Raw genomic sequence first — 14490 nt, 5'->3', positions numbered from 1 at the left:
AAAATCAGTTAATCATTTGCATTAGGACTGCCACGGTTAGTCGACTATTAAAATAGTCGATGACTAGTCGATTATTCGTTACTTTGTATTACTATATGGAGTCAGAGAGTAGTAAAGTTGAAAGTTATGATGGCATTCTGCTAGCTTTTTGGACTATTTTGACTATTTTGGAGTTTAGCTAATAATTCAGCTGCATGTTAGCTATTCTGGCTAATTTTGTATTTTTTTTTTCAGTTTTTTAGGCTAATTCTGAGTTAGGCTAATATTTCAGCTACATGTTAGCAATTTTGGCTGATTTAGGCCATTTGTTTTCTAGGCCATTTTGAAGTTTGAGCAGCAAGCGCCCCGTTTTTAACTGACTTAGACTTTTTTCAGTTTTTTTGGTTAATTTGGCACTTTAGTAATGTTTTAGCTCGCTTTCAGCTTCAGTGATTTTAGCTATCAATTTCAGCATCTTCAGCTACCAGCACTAGCATCTTTAGCTTTCAAATGACTTACTGCTCAAACCAAATGACATTTTTTAATTTTAGCTAGAAACGACATATATTTATTATTGAAAGATTTGAGCGGGAATTTAATAAGATCACAGTATTATGCTTTTGTCAATGTTTAATGGATATATTCAAATAAACATTTAGTATTAACATTTTTAGGCATATAAATATGGGTTTAAGACAAAAAAAGTTCAATATTTTATTAAAGAATTAAATTAAAAACGTGTATTATTTAATGTTTCAGATTTTACCTTCTAAGAACCCAAAGAAACAAAAGATCTGCGGCATTTCTCTCAAGAGTTATTATAGAAAAGTATAATTACAGTTTCCGATAGTGATGTAAAATGTTCTTGTTCTCTACCCAGTTTTATGGCCTAAATGTACTATTTGGTGGTTGCATTTTTAATCAGCCTGCAGACGGCAGAATCCAGCCTGAGTTACGGCTTCAAAGACGGCAGTAAAGTTGCACACTGCTGTTCGACCTTCTCTGTAATAAACAACACGTGTCTGCTCGTCCATCTGTCTAAATCACACCCTGTCAGAGGCTGGCTTTCCGTTCGCTTGATGGACAGCAGACGGGCCAAGCGCCAGGTCCTCTGCTCAGTGGGCATGCACGGTTTTAGACCGCAGCCCTTTGGCTTTATTTCCATTCCAGGCACTACGTGGCATCCTGCAACTTTTTCAGTGCTTGTTGCAACTGACCTTGTCATCTCAGAGCTATAAACGTGAAGGGCAGCAGGCGTCTGTAGGTTGTTGTGATAGCCTCAAGTAGTTATGGAGAAGCTTTTGGGTTTCTGCATGATGAAAAAATAGATTAAAAAAAGAGGACGCCGCACCGCCAGATTCAGATAAAAGCTCTTGAGTGGAAATGAAGGAGCGTCCACCGTATGGCCGTTATCATTATGCTAACTGAATTAGCTGCTTTATTGTGTGCCTCTCCTCAGAAACAGACAACCAACCTTAAGGGGAAAACACACAAAGAAAAAGCCCTACTTTACATTCACACACAAAATAATCAGACGTCTATTTAATGACTATTTAACCCCAAACAATGCATTTTATGCCACCAATGATTCATAAAGTTCATTATTTCCAAGATTTTTAATATTGGAGTCAAAATGTTAGGAAAATAACCATATATTGTTGGAGGCAGCATAAACTCTTCATCATAATGAAACTGGCCGACTCTGGAGCAGTCAGTGTCCAAAGTAACTTAATTTTCATACATTTAAAAGTAGATTTTTCAAAGCAGTTATCCAGGGCTGCCGCAATTAGTTGACTAATCGATGACTAATCAACTATTTAAATACTCAAAGTCTAATTTCATAGTCGAATAGTCGTTACTTTATATTATATGGAGTCAGGGTGTAGTAAAGTTGAAAGTTATATTTGCATTATTCTAGCTTTTTGGACCATTTTGGCATTTATTACGGTTTTTATACTATTTTTGAGTTTAGCTAATATTTTAGCTACATGCTAGCGGTTTTAGCTAATTTAGGCTTTTTTTTTTTTGGTTTTTAGGCTAATTTGGAGTTTAGCTAATATTTTAGCTATATGCTAGCTATTTTGCCTAATTTTGTTTTTTTTCTTTTTTTTTTGTTTAGGCCATTTTGAAGTTTAGCTAATGTTTCAGCAGCAAGCTAGCTGTTTTGACTGACTTAGGCTTTTTTGTGTTCTAGGAAAATTTGGCATTTAAGTAATTTTTTAGCTGGCTTTCAGCTTCAGCGATTTTAGCCATCAGTTTCAGCATCTTCAGCGGCCAAATTCATCTTACAGCATTCAATCTAGCATTAACACAGGTAATCTGGTTTTTAGTCATTCACTTTGTGTATGACCCGATTAGTCAACTAATCTGAAAAAATAATCGTCGATTAGTCGACTATTAAAATAATCGTTTGTTGCAGCAACACTTTGCATGCTCAGTCTGGGGAACTAAATATAAAATTACTCTATGTAATCTGCTGCTCATCTCAGTAAAGCTATAACTAGAGTATTATTTGGATTTGACAAGAGTTCAGACTAGCTTTATGCTAAGTTAACGTTGGGCTCAGAAATGCCCGTTCAAGTGATCACTTTCAATGAGTGTAAACACACGTTTCGAGGTTCCATGATCAAAACTCTCGTGTCCATGGGTCACGGCGAGTTTTTAAGTCTGTTTTGGGCATTTGTACAAAAATGTGCAGACATTAAACGTCAGAAGTGAAACCAATTGAATTTTTACCAATCAGGGACTTGGATTTGGTAGAGACGTATAAGGTAGCGTTCTTTTTAATACATGGAAGTACCAACTGTTTTAAAAATCCATTGTAACCAAGGAAAAAAAGGCAACCAGCTCAAGTTTAAACACCTGGCCTAAGCCTTTATTGTGGCGAGGCTTGCTTGTATCCAACCTCATGATACAGAAAGTTCTTACAAAGCTTCTCAACTACTCAACCATGATCAAACTCAGCCCTCGTCCCTTCAGACTTCGTCCCTTGTTTTGTTTTTGTCAACACAATCAATTATTTTTACACTTACCAGGTATAATTGTAGCATTAAGGACCTTCAAGAGAGATGGAATAGAAAAACTCTGGTGTGAACGCCTCTTTGAATCAATCCTTAGATCCCAAAACCCATCTCTAAAGCCTTAGTAATCCGTACAGAGGGTTTTAGGTTGTCCAGGTCCGTGGAGGGTCGTAGAGAGAAGCGGCTGCACCTTAAGGGGTTGTTTGCTATGCTCTATCGCCTGGAGAATGCCTGTAGGAAAAAATGGGCATGAACTTTTTTTTCTACCGGTACACTGAGCGCTCTATGACATGTATACCTCGTGCAGGCTTGCCCATTTTTACCCATATCCACCTGTTGTGACTAAAGCTTAACCTGAGATCAGAGTCCTGCTGCTCAAAGGTTTATATTCTAATCTAATAGACTTAACATTTTGTTCCAATCCTCCTTTGGAGAGTCCTATTCAAGTTGGGCCAAAGATGACAGTTCAGGGATAGACAACTCCAGGCCTCGAGGGCTGCATACCTGCATGTTTTCCAACATATCTGCTCTGGTAAATTCTAATTGGCTGGACACACCTGAACCAGGTAATCAATCTTGAGTAGGGCGATATCTGGAAATCATGTAGAGACTGTGACCTTCGAGACTTGGAGTTCCCTATCCCTGGAATTCTCAAACATATAAAGTGATAACGGATAACCCTGGTGAAAATCCAGGAACAAGCCAGGCTAAAACAAGCTGCCCTCGCTTCAACAGAGACTAATAATCCTATTGAAGGTGAAAAATCTCAGACATCAATGGAAATGCTGATAAAACGCAGTTCAGCTCAGAGATTTGCAGCTAGTTTGAACACTACCTTCTCTAAAAAGGAACCTGCATCCAGTCGTGAGCCGACATGCTTTCTACAGGTTATCAACATCCTGTTTCATCAACAGAGACAACCAGATCACGCAGCGACTCCAGAACCCCCCCCGCTGACGTGGGGTCGTTTTTCCGCCCTGCCAGCTGACCCCTGCAAAAACTGCCCAGCTTCTGCTTCCATTACTGAACACAAAATCAAAACATTCATTGGTTTTTTGCCTCTGAAACTTCATATCTTTGGCCTGCGGCATGTTCTAGCATTCTAGTTAAAAATAAAATTTACTCTTTAGCTATCTGACCTTTCCCTGTGAGCGCTAGAGGAAGAGATCAGTGGATCTACAGAGGCAGCATGACATTTTGCTGGCCTCTGATAACAGGGAGCTCACATGGACCACCGGCACTGCGCCTCACACCGCCTCACGCCGAGGCTTCAGCCATCATGCTGTAATGCAGCAAACAGGCATGGAGCAGGGCCAGATACAGGCATGGGCAGAGGGGGGTCATGCCCCTTTAAATGCTGTGACCTTCCTCCCCCCAAATGATTTAATAAATTACAAAAAAATATAACCAAAAAATATAAATGCGGTAAATGTAGAGGCTAGGAAGAGCTTTCAACAAAAAAACTTTAGACATTTCAAATGGATATAAAAAAAATTGATTTGATACGATTACAGAAAGCCCAAACCAATGAAAATTCTGTTTTTGTAGCATTTTTCTCATAATGGATGGCATATATAAAATCATTTCAGATTAAAACTGCATTTCTGAGTATTTCTTTATTTAAATACTGTTGGATCAGGAGCAGATGAACATCTGCGGTTTAAAAAAGCTTGTGTTCGTGACGTCACAACTGCCATGGGCGGGGCCAAAGTTTCCCTGCTCTGCTACAATTTTTAACCCTTCACTCACAGACGAATATATCCATCAACGTCTTCATTTTTCTTGTCTTGTCTGGCTCAAAACTGTACAGCAGAAAAGCTTGCTGTTTTTTTTTTGCTAAGCTAATGTTAGTTTTGGCTTGTGAGGTGCTATAAACTAGCGGGAGAGAGTGTCAGCAAATTCCCACCCTAATCCCTAAAAAACTATATAATGCAGAGCTTTATAGTGCCCTGGATTTTAAAAGCAACTGGGACACCGTACTCACTACTTTTTTTTTTACAGCAAATATGACGTCACCGATTCCATGAAGTGAAAATCTAATCAATACAAACATTTTATGATGGTTATTTTTGACTCCACTGGTGTTCTAATGATAAAAATGGGAATAGCTTATTAAAAAATTACATGTAAACATATGTTTTTCACAAACTCTCAGCCCAAACCCCCCTATATTCTACCTGCACCCCAGACTCTGTCGTACCGTCTATCACTCTTTAGCTAATCTGGAATATTTGCCGATGTCCTGCACAAACTTCTGTTTTGTGTCATTTCAACGTATTTCTTGTCATCTTCATTTTCTAACCTAAACGAGTGACCCCGCCCCCTTAAAGCCATGCCCTCCCGAGCTGTCACAGCACCTACATGTATCTTACACACAATGTATGCCTGGGGTTAAAACCATTTCGAGCCTCGTCCATCCCTTCTTTATTCTATTAAAGTTAATTCTGTTTTATCTGTCACCTAAATGCTGTTCCAGAACTGATCTGGCTTTCTAAAATGTTCTTTTTTTAATCTGACATTTGAGAGGTCATGAACGGTTAGCGGCTCGTGGTGAACCCTCCGCAGGTGCTGTCACGAAGTTTTGCTTTATGTTTTGTGAGGCATTAAGCTCAACAAAGGGGCCGGCTTCAAGCGGATTGAAAGCCACTTTGGTTGCATGCTGGGAGTTCAACCCCGGAATGTAAACGTTTGGAGTAACGTCCCAAAAGCTCCTGACCGCGTAACTGACAAGCCCGTCTGAATCTGTGAGGCTCTCAAGATGACATTTAATAGAAATCATTACAACAGAAAATCCAATTTCAAAGTAAAGCTTTTAGCGCTCGGTGCCGTACGAGGGCGCTAAGCTCAAAAGGATGTCACGACAGCTGCTGGACTCGACCGGAGCACTTGATGAAGTGGAAATTAAAGTCATTGGAGCTAAATTTGCCCCTGAGCTAAATTTGAAATCCAGGAAAAGAGCCGTCACTAGAAAGATCCTTGATATATTTCTGAAACCTCAACTTTTTTTTTCAAATCTGAAACCCTTTTTCCTGTCTTGGACCAAATGAAAAAAATGTAGGCAAACAGGAAACAAACGTGACATTTAAAAAATAAAAGTCCTCAGAGCATAAGCAAACATCTCCCTGGTTCTCATTCTGGAAGTCTCTGCCTGTGTGGCGCCTGAATTCAGAGCGTTTCCTTTAAGTTGGCCGGACAGGCTGATGTTGGACCAGAAAACAGGCTTTCCTCTGCTACATTTATTTCCTTCAAATATAGTTTTCGCCATTTCGTTCTGCTTTTGTGCAGAATCCACAGGTGGGAGGACGGCTCAGAAAAAATGAAACGGATTGTCATTCTAATAAATCTGAATTTGTTGATTAATTTTTTACATTTTACATAAAAGTTTGGAGTTTTTAAACCACAATCCTAACATGATTTCAGAACACAGTTACATTTTGATGGAGTTTTTATGATGGACAAACTACAATAAAATATATTTTAAATTTAGTATTTAAATATGATTTTTTTTTTTTGGTTTTGATCAAACTAAGATCATTTCTGCCAACATGTTAGAAATTTCCTCAAACTTTTAAGACCCACTTGATTAAAATCATGTTTTTTAACATGTTCTTGTGGCACATTTTGAATGATGCAGGACTTATATGAAGAAAATTAAGATCAAATTTGCATTTTGAGTATTTCTTTATTCAAAGTGTTGCGAATCAGCACCAGATGAAACAATGTCTTATTTAAAAAACAGCATATTTGTGACACAAAATATGCAGAGTGGGCTACAAGCTCCTTTCTCTGCCTCTTTCTGATGGATCCACTTACAGAGCCTGTTCACACACACACGCTCACATTTTACAAACACACCTGTTGGCTCCAAAAATCTTCACACAGAGTGAAACCGCCCCTTTCAGGAAAAGCCTGCTCTGCCCCTGACTAACACCAAAACCCAATTTCTCCACGGAGCTAGCGGTGATCAGTCAAAAAGCTTTCATTTTAGATGCTGAAAACCGTATATCTTTCAAATGTGTCCTGCCTGAACTTTAAACAAACTCTGTTTACGCAGTTGATGTAATTTCAATAGATGCTGATGACGCTTGTTCTGGGTCAGGACAAATTTACATTGATTGTTCAGAACAAAGCTGCTTCTATCTCAGAATATGTTGGAATTTTGTTAAATGCATTACTGGACAAAGAGTTCTGTTGTTGTGCCAAGGTACGTTCCCCCTGCTAGAATGTGTGTCCCACCCTCAGACATCGTTGATTTGCTTAATAACACTCATATTTTGTCCCAAAAAGCGTAAAAAGAAGGTGGATAGCTACGATATACTTTATTCTAGGAGTTTATGGTCATTTTTCCCCACATATTCTACGTAAAATGACAGCTTCTTCTGTTAAAAAAAGGGGGGGGGGGGGCAACTTGTGTTTGAGTGATTTAGAATAAGAAATGTCATTTATGAAAGCGACTTTGTGAAGCATGTCACAACAGAATTATTAAATAGTTCTGCTGCAAATTATTGGGGAGCACAGATTCTAGCAGCGTTCTGACAGAATCTGTTTTATATAGAATATGTCGTAAAAAAAAAATTACTCAAAAATGACTATGAATAAAGTCTGTTGTAATCAACGACGTTCTTCTTAGCTTTTTTGGGACAAAATATGACTGTAAAGAGATAAATTAATGATGCCTGAGACCGGGGACACACATTCTGGCAGGGGGAGCGTACCTTGACACAACACCTGTAATTCAAAGAACACTGTAGCTCAAGTTCTAATGTTAAACAATTAAAGAGGAATTTTAACCTTCCAGAAATGGGATTTATTTGCAGTCTCCAACCAAAATAAAACATTAATTCTTGTGTTTTCATGTCAGTAACCTCATCCTTTCTCCTTTTTGATTCTTTTTCCGTTCATCCATGAGGGAAAATGCATTTGACCCATCCCAGGGGGTCCAGCAGTGAGCTGCTCCAGACAGGGGGCAGGTGGTGGTGAGCCGTCCTGTTAAAGTGCACTTGAGATGTCATGAATGGTTGGATAGGAAGCCCACCCAACCATTCTGGAAAGAGGGTTGATTATCACGAAATCGAACTGGCGACCCTCCAGCCGCAAAGCCGCGTCTGCAGCCTCTTGGCCATGACTGCCCCTTCATTCCAAACCAAAATTCAAACCCACAGAGACACATGAAGCACAGAGGAAATATATATCCAGAAATGTATCAACATGTTATTGATGCTGAGGATTCATGAAGAGCATCAAGCAGGTGAAAACTCGTCAAGACTCCTTACAGCAGAACAAAAGGTGGACTTGATCCACGCTGAGTGCTGAGATGACAACAGCTGGCTAATACGGCGGATCCTCTGCTCCGCTGAAGCTGTGCTGCGTTTGCTTACCTTGACCGTGCTGCTGTGAACGCAGCAGGGCGGTCTTTATGCTAAGCAATGCAGCCTTAAACTGATGAACAAAGTCGGGGCATCTGCTCAGCATCAAAGGCTGTACAGGTAAACCGTGTTTTTTTTTTTTTGTTTTTCATTCTCTGCGGCATCATTATCTCATCTGCATTTAAAGAAGCAATAAAGGTTAATTACTCCGACTGATCCAAACTTTGTTTACTGGGCTGCCGCCTCCAGCTGGCAAATGATTTCCCCTCCATTTAAGAGATGCTCCTTCTACTCTACAGCTTCTGCCCCAGTTGTTCTCAGAAAATAGAAAAAAAGAAAAAAAAGCGTCCTCATTCACACATGGAATCTGCTCGATTAAACCTATTTTCTTAGCGAGATTCCCAACTGGGGGGAACAACATGGAAGAATCTACTGGAACTGATCAAATGCTGTGAAATTCCACTTCTGTTTTAGAACTGTTTCGTTGGACAACACGTTAATTCAGACGAACTTTAGCTGACCAATACAATGAAGAAAGCTAATGTGTCCTTCATTTTTGTCTTTTTATAGTTTGAAAGCTCCATAAAACCATACCATGATTTTCTGACGTTTTTCTGAGTAAACTATGTCCACATAATTGATCATATAATGCCTTTGAAACGCACAAAGCTAGCTGAACACCGCAACCCCGAGCTGCTATGCAGAGAAAGTGTTTGAGTTATCCTGGGGGCGGAGCAGACTCTTCCTGGAGGGGCAGTCTCAACTTGTGACATCAGCACGTGAGGACTCGCTCGTTTTCGTGGATATGGGAGGGGCTGGTACTAAGAGTGTAGTTTTTAATAGGATTACTCAGAAATGCGTGACCAGATCAAAATACCGCTTTGGGGTTGTTTATAGTGAAGAATGAACAGTTTAATAACCTTAAAAACTAAAAAAGTGGATTTTTCATGGCATGGCCCTTTATGTGCTTATTGATTAAGTCCCAGCCACAATCCGATCGTACGTTCACACCAGGCTCTGAAACGCGCGTTCTAGCGACCACTCCCAATGAGAAGTCTATGTAAACATGCACGATTCTGGCTTCCACCTTCAAAACTCTTATGTCCACAAAGACATTTTTTAAAGTCATTTTTTGGGCTGTACGTACAAAATATGCATCCATTGCACGTGAGTCAAAAGTGTAACCAGCTGAACTTCGATCGATCAGGGGCTTGGATTTGGTAGCGACCTTCGGGTAGTGTCTTTTTCAAAACACAGAAGTGCCAACTGTTTGAAAATTTATCGTAGAGAATAAACTAATAATCACATTTTGTGCTTGGCCAGAAATAGATAACAACTTTTTTAATATATTGGAAAGAAAAAGCCAAGAGCAAGATTCACCAGATTTGTACCGCTGCCACAAGCCTCTTCCAACTGTGAGCACATGTGCTGCCCCCGGCTACAGTAGCAACAGTCCAGTGTGAACACCATATGCTAAAAGCACGTTCTTGAACATGCCCCACATTCCAGGTTTGTACGTAGCTTCTGTATTTTTGATGCTTTGGTTCACTCTTCCAAATATCCAAAGATTTGCTCATCCTGTGTCTTCTCATCAAAGTCATCCATAAACATTGTCTTGTGTAGACCAGTGGTGCTAACCCATGACCCTTTAACCCTTGTGCTATCTTATGGGTCCAGATGACCCCACCCTTACATTAATCCCATGACAAAGATGAACAAAGGTGGACAGGATTTTAAGTCTGCCATGGACACCAGTGAAGATAAAAAATCTTTGGACAAAAAAAATTCAGCATGTTGTCTTGTGGGGTCTAGAAGACCTCACTTTTAATGTAAACATGCTTAGGATAGCTCAAGGGTTAACACTGGCAGCTTTACCTATGGTGTTGACATTCCTTCAACTACCGTAACTCTTCAATCGTTCATGCAATTAACGCAATTTCAAGGCTCTTGAAGTTTCCAACACTTTACAGTAGTGAAGTGTTTACACAATCAATGCAATCCGACTGATTCTGACATGTTTCCAATGGCCTCCGAATCCATTGGAAAACTATAGTTCCAATAACTTTATCATATTTCTTTGCTGCTGATGGCTCCAATATTAAAGGGTTAAAGTCCTTTATTCTGTCTTAACTTTCTTAATGAACCTCAAAGACATTAAAGTACCCAAAACTCTTCATTGACTCGTCTAAACTTTATTTCCCAAAAGCTGAACGTAGGTCAAGAGGCCAGATATAACCAAATATCAGTTAAATACTACTTTTCATTGGTGTTGAAAAGGTCTACAAATATGACCCCTGATCACCTGTCTGTAAATGTTAAGAACTAATCCTAACCTTTTCCCTTAAACTCACACTTTTGGGGAAGTTCTTTGTTTTCTTTGGACATAAAGATGGGTCTAAAACCACCATTCCTCAACATGTCTGAATGAAGAGATAGAGAATCCCACTTACAACAGAAATACAAAGTGGTTGGGTTGGTACAAGTATGTACCTCTTGAATACCATTCACTGGTGTCCAAATATTGTGCCATGATGCCACAAAGCCCAACTCAGTCAACTGGGTAGAAGAAAACCTGAATTCATTGAGTTGTTAAACTGAGCATGCTCTCTTCCCTGTTTGACAGACTGAATCCAAGTTCTGCAAAAACAGCCGTTTCTTCAGAGTTTACAACACTTCCTCGAGGACTCATAAAATCTTTATAGGTAAAAAGCCAATTGCAGTCAGTTTTACACCTTATTTACCATGTTCCACACAATCACAGAAAGCTTGCATAAGAAAAGTGATTTCCATGCGCATAGGAAGAAAACGCCTTCATGAGTCATAAATATTCATGTGCAGTTTCAACATTTGCCCACGTCTACAACACCATGAACTTTAATGACACTGTGACCCAAGTATGAAAAGCAGAATTGTGTTACTTTGACAAACACAGTCAGCAACAGAACAATAGTTCTGAGAAATAGTACTTACACTGCACCTCCAAGTACTTCTGTGCTCGGAAGTCCTTGACTGCAGGGTGATCCACGATGCAAATCACAGGCATCCCATCATCCTCTTTGTTGACGGTGAATGACAGCCGGCTGGTTACTGTGTACATCTTGTCGTAGGTCAGTTCAACTTTGGGTTTGCCTAAAGGAAATGAAGCAAACACACATGTAAACAGTTTTTTTTTTTTTAAACATTTCATTCGAGGGAAGACTTTCCAGGTATTTTGTCCAGTTACTTCAGGTTTCTGAAAGTAGAGTCTTCTCTAAAGCAGAGTTCCCCAACGTTTTTGGGCCTGTGGACCAGTATCACACGTGTAGCTGAGAGAATCTGGTTATTTTTCAAAATAAAAGTTTTTTCAAAAAGGAAAAACCCAGATATACAAAATTATGGTACTGGTATTACTAATGCCTTATAGCATTAGTAATACATCTATAAATGTTTTATCAAAGCTTATAAAGACATTACTAAGGCTTTTTTATTTCGTATGACTAAATTATTAGGGAATCTTATTATAAAGCATTGAAACATTTTTTTTTGTAAATACTCAAGACAGAAGGAAGTCTCAGACGTGGTGCGGTCAACCTCAGATCAGAAGATTGTGGGTTAGTTATCGTGCCTTGCCCGCCCATGTGTCTAAGTGTCCTTAGGCAAGATGGGTAGGCACTTTATTTACGGTGGCGTAAACGCGTCAAAATATATACAGTAGAACCGGGGTGTCCAAATCCAGGCCTTGAGGGCCGGCCTCCAGCTGGTTTTCCAGAAATTCTGCCTTGCCTGGCATTGATTACCTGGATCAGGAGTGTTCAGCCAATAAGAAGTTTCAATGGCAGGTTGGTTGGAAAACATGTAGGACACCATCCCTCAAGACCTGGATTTAGACACTGCCGCAGTAGAAATTAGGCTGGTTTGTGGTTTCTAAACGCTACACGTTTCTAAAACTCAGCTTTTTCATGTTTTCAACTATCGTCAAACATTACTGACATGCTTTTTTTTGGTTTGAATGCTAATCCTTTCAATCATTTGGTGTCCTGACCCTGAAGGGCACTATCCTACTTAGTCTATCTGCTGCCGACAACCTGTTTGGTCAGTGAGAAACTGGAAGAATAAGAGGTGTTTGTGAAGACCCCCCGACTTTTTCCATGACACAAAAACAACAGAAATGACTTTGTTAGTCTGGTTGAACGTTTTAATTGCTCCCTAAATTGAGCTTTAATGGAAAACCATTCTGCTTTGTTGTTTAAACTAACCTAATGAAGCATCACCAGAAAATTACACGACTGTAATCAGCCATTCTAAGTCTGACGAGAGATAAAAAATCTTTAAGGGTTTAGAAATCTGGTTTGTTTTAAAACTACTAAGGGTCATTTTTAGTGCATTTGAAAGAGTGGACTCCACATTTTGCAAAGTAATACTCGTAATAGGTGTGCTTTCAGTATGTACAGTTGCCAGACCACAAAGTTGAACTTAAATGACATAAGAGGATGAAACCTTGGTACTCAAGGCTGCCTCTGGAAACACTGCGGCCAGACAAAAGAAACTGCTGTTGGATTTATGCACATTTATGGCAGAAGTGAAGTGTCCTTGATGATGCTCAGATAAAGTGAATCAGCAAAAAAAAAAAGACGCTTGTCTTCTGGTACTACTGTGAGACTGTGAATCACTCATTAAGCTTTACGAAGCCAGATTTACTATGTGGCCACTTCTTGCTTGGCATTGCCAAGTGGGATGCTCACGAGGAGTCCGCCCCCTCTTTGTGGCTGCTCCTTAATGTCACTCGGACAATACATTCTCAGGCACACTGAGGAGAATGGCCTAAGGAAAAAAGCATGCAGGAAGTGCCGCAAATCACAGCCACAAAGCATGATTGATTATTCACTTTCTCTTATCCTTTTGTCCTGCTTCCTCTCAGTCATTTGCAGGAGTGCATTAGTGTAGCATCAATAAAACAAGTACTTGAAAAAGGTGAAAGAGTCTGACAAAAGAAATGCTGGCACAGATATGGGGGGGTCTGTGCAAATGGAGGCTTTTGGACCCATCAGTTCATATTTCAGCAGCATGCGTTTTCTAATCGCGCCTCCACTGCAGCTCAGCCACTGAGGTGGCTCCATTGCTATGGTGACAGCTGTCTTTCTGGATGCTGGGAAAGCAAACATGCAATGTGGCCGGTGTAAAAGAACAGGTTTTCATGAATAAATCCCACTAGAGGCTTCAAACGCATGCAATCAACTGCAACAGGAACCTAAAGACGTCTGTTCCAATCAAAGCATAAAATGCTTCATGATACTAAAGGAAAGTCTTGATGTTTAGAATGGCGTTAAATTTCTGCCAAAAGTCCTCCATGAGCATATATCAAACTCTGCGCACGTAATCTTCGTGCTGCCGAAACGTCTTCTCCACCCTGGCAAAACCTCTTCCGTCACGAAACCTCTTCTCCGCTATAGTGAAACCTCTTCTCCGCTATAGTGAAACCTCTTCTCCGTTATAGTGAAACCTCTTCTCCGAGCTAGCGAAACCTCTTCTCTGCTATAGTGAAACTTCTTCTCCGCTATAGCGAAACCTCTTCTCCGCTATAGTGAAACTTCTTCTCCGCTATAGAGCCTCCTCTTCTCTGCTATAGTGCCTCCTCTTCTCTGCGCTGGCGAAACCTCTTCTCCGCTATAGTTAAACCTCCTCTTCGCTATAGTTAAGCTTCCTCTCCGCTAAAGTTAAACCTCTTCTCCGCGCTGGCGAAACTCCTTCTCCGCCCAGGCGAAACCTCTTCTCTGCGCTGGCGAAACTCCTTCTCCGCGCTGGCGAAACCTCTTCTCCGCGCTGGCGAAACCCCTTGTCCGCGCTGGCGAAACCTCTTCTCCGCTATAGTTAAACCTCTTCTCCGCTATAGTTAAACCCATTCTCCGCGCTGGCAAAACCCATTCTCCGCGCTGGCGAAACCCCTTTTCCGCGCTGGCGAAACCTCTGCTCCGCTATAGTTAAACCTCTTCTCCGCCCTGGCGAAGCCTCTTCTTCGCCCTGGCGAAACCTTTTCTACGGACTCGCAAAACCTCTTCTCCTTCCCCATGAAACCTCTTCTCCACGCTAATTAAACCTCTTCTCCGCGCTCGTGAAACCATTCCTATGCTCCTGTGACCACTGCTCCC

At 40.5% G+C, this 14490-nt stretch overlaps 1 protein-coding gene across 6 annotated transcripts in view; it reads right to left on the bottom strand.

Moving 5' to 3' along the window:
* The window catches only part of LOC112142621 (cell adhesion molecule 1), a 565507-nt gene that overhangs the window by 84488 nt on the left and 466529 nt on the right, over positions 1-14490 (bottom strand). For all 6 annotated transcript variants that reach the window (XM_024266107.2, XM_024266110.2, XM_024266109.2 and 3 more), the window contains exon 5: positions 11336-11494. In XM_024266107.2, the coding sequence (XP_024121875.1) occupies positions 11336-11494 (159 nt within the window). The remainder of the gene's footprint in view (positions 1-11335; positions 11495-14490) is intronic.

The sequence above is a fragment of the Oryzias melastigma genome, linkage group LG14 (genome assembly GCF_002922805.2).
Source record: "Oryzias melastigma strain HK-1 linkage group LG14, ASM292280v2, whole genome shotgun sequence".
Lineage (NCBI taxonomy): Eukaryota > Metazoa > Chordata > Actinopteri > Beloniformes > Adrianichthyidae > Oryzias > Oryzias melastigma.
The sequence above is the reverse complement of the archived record's forward strand: the minus strand, read 5'-3'. Positions and strand labels throughout refer to the sequence as shown.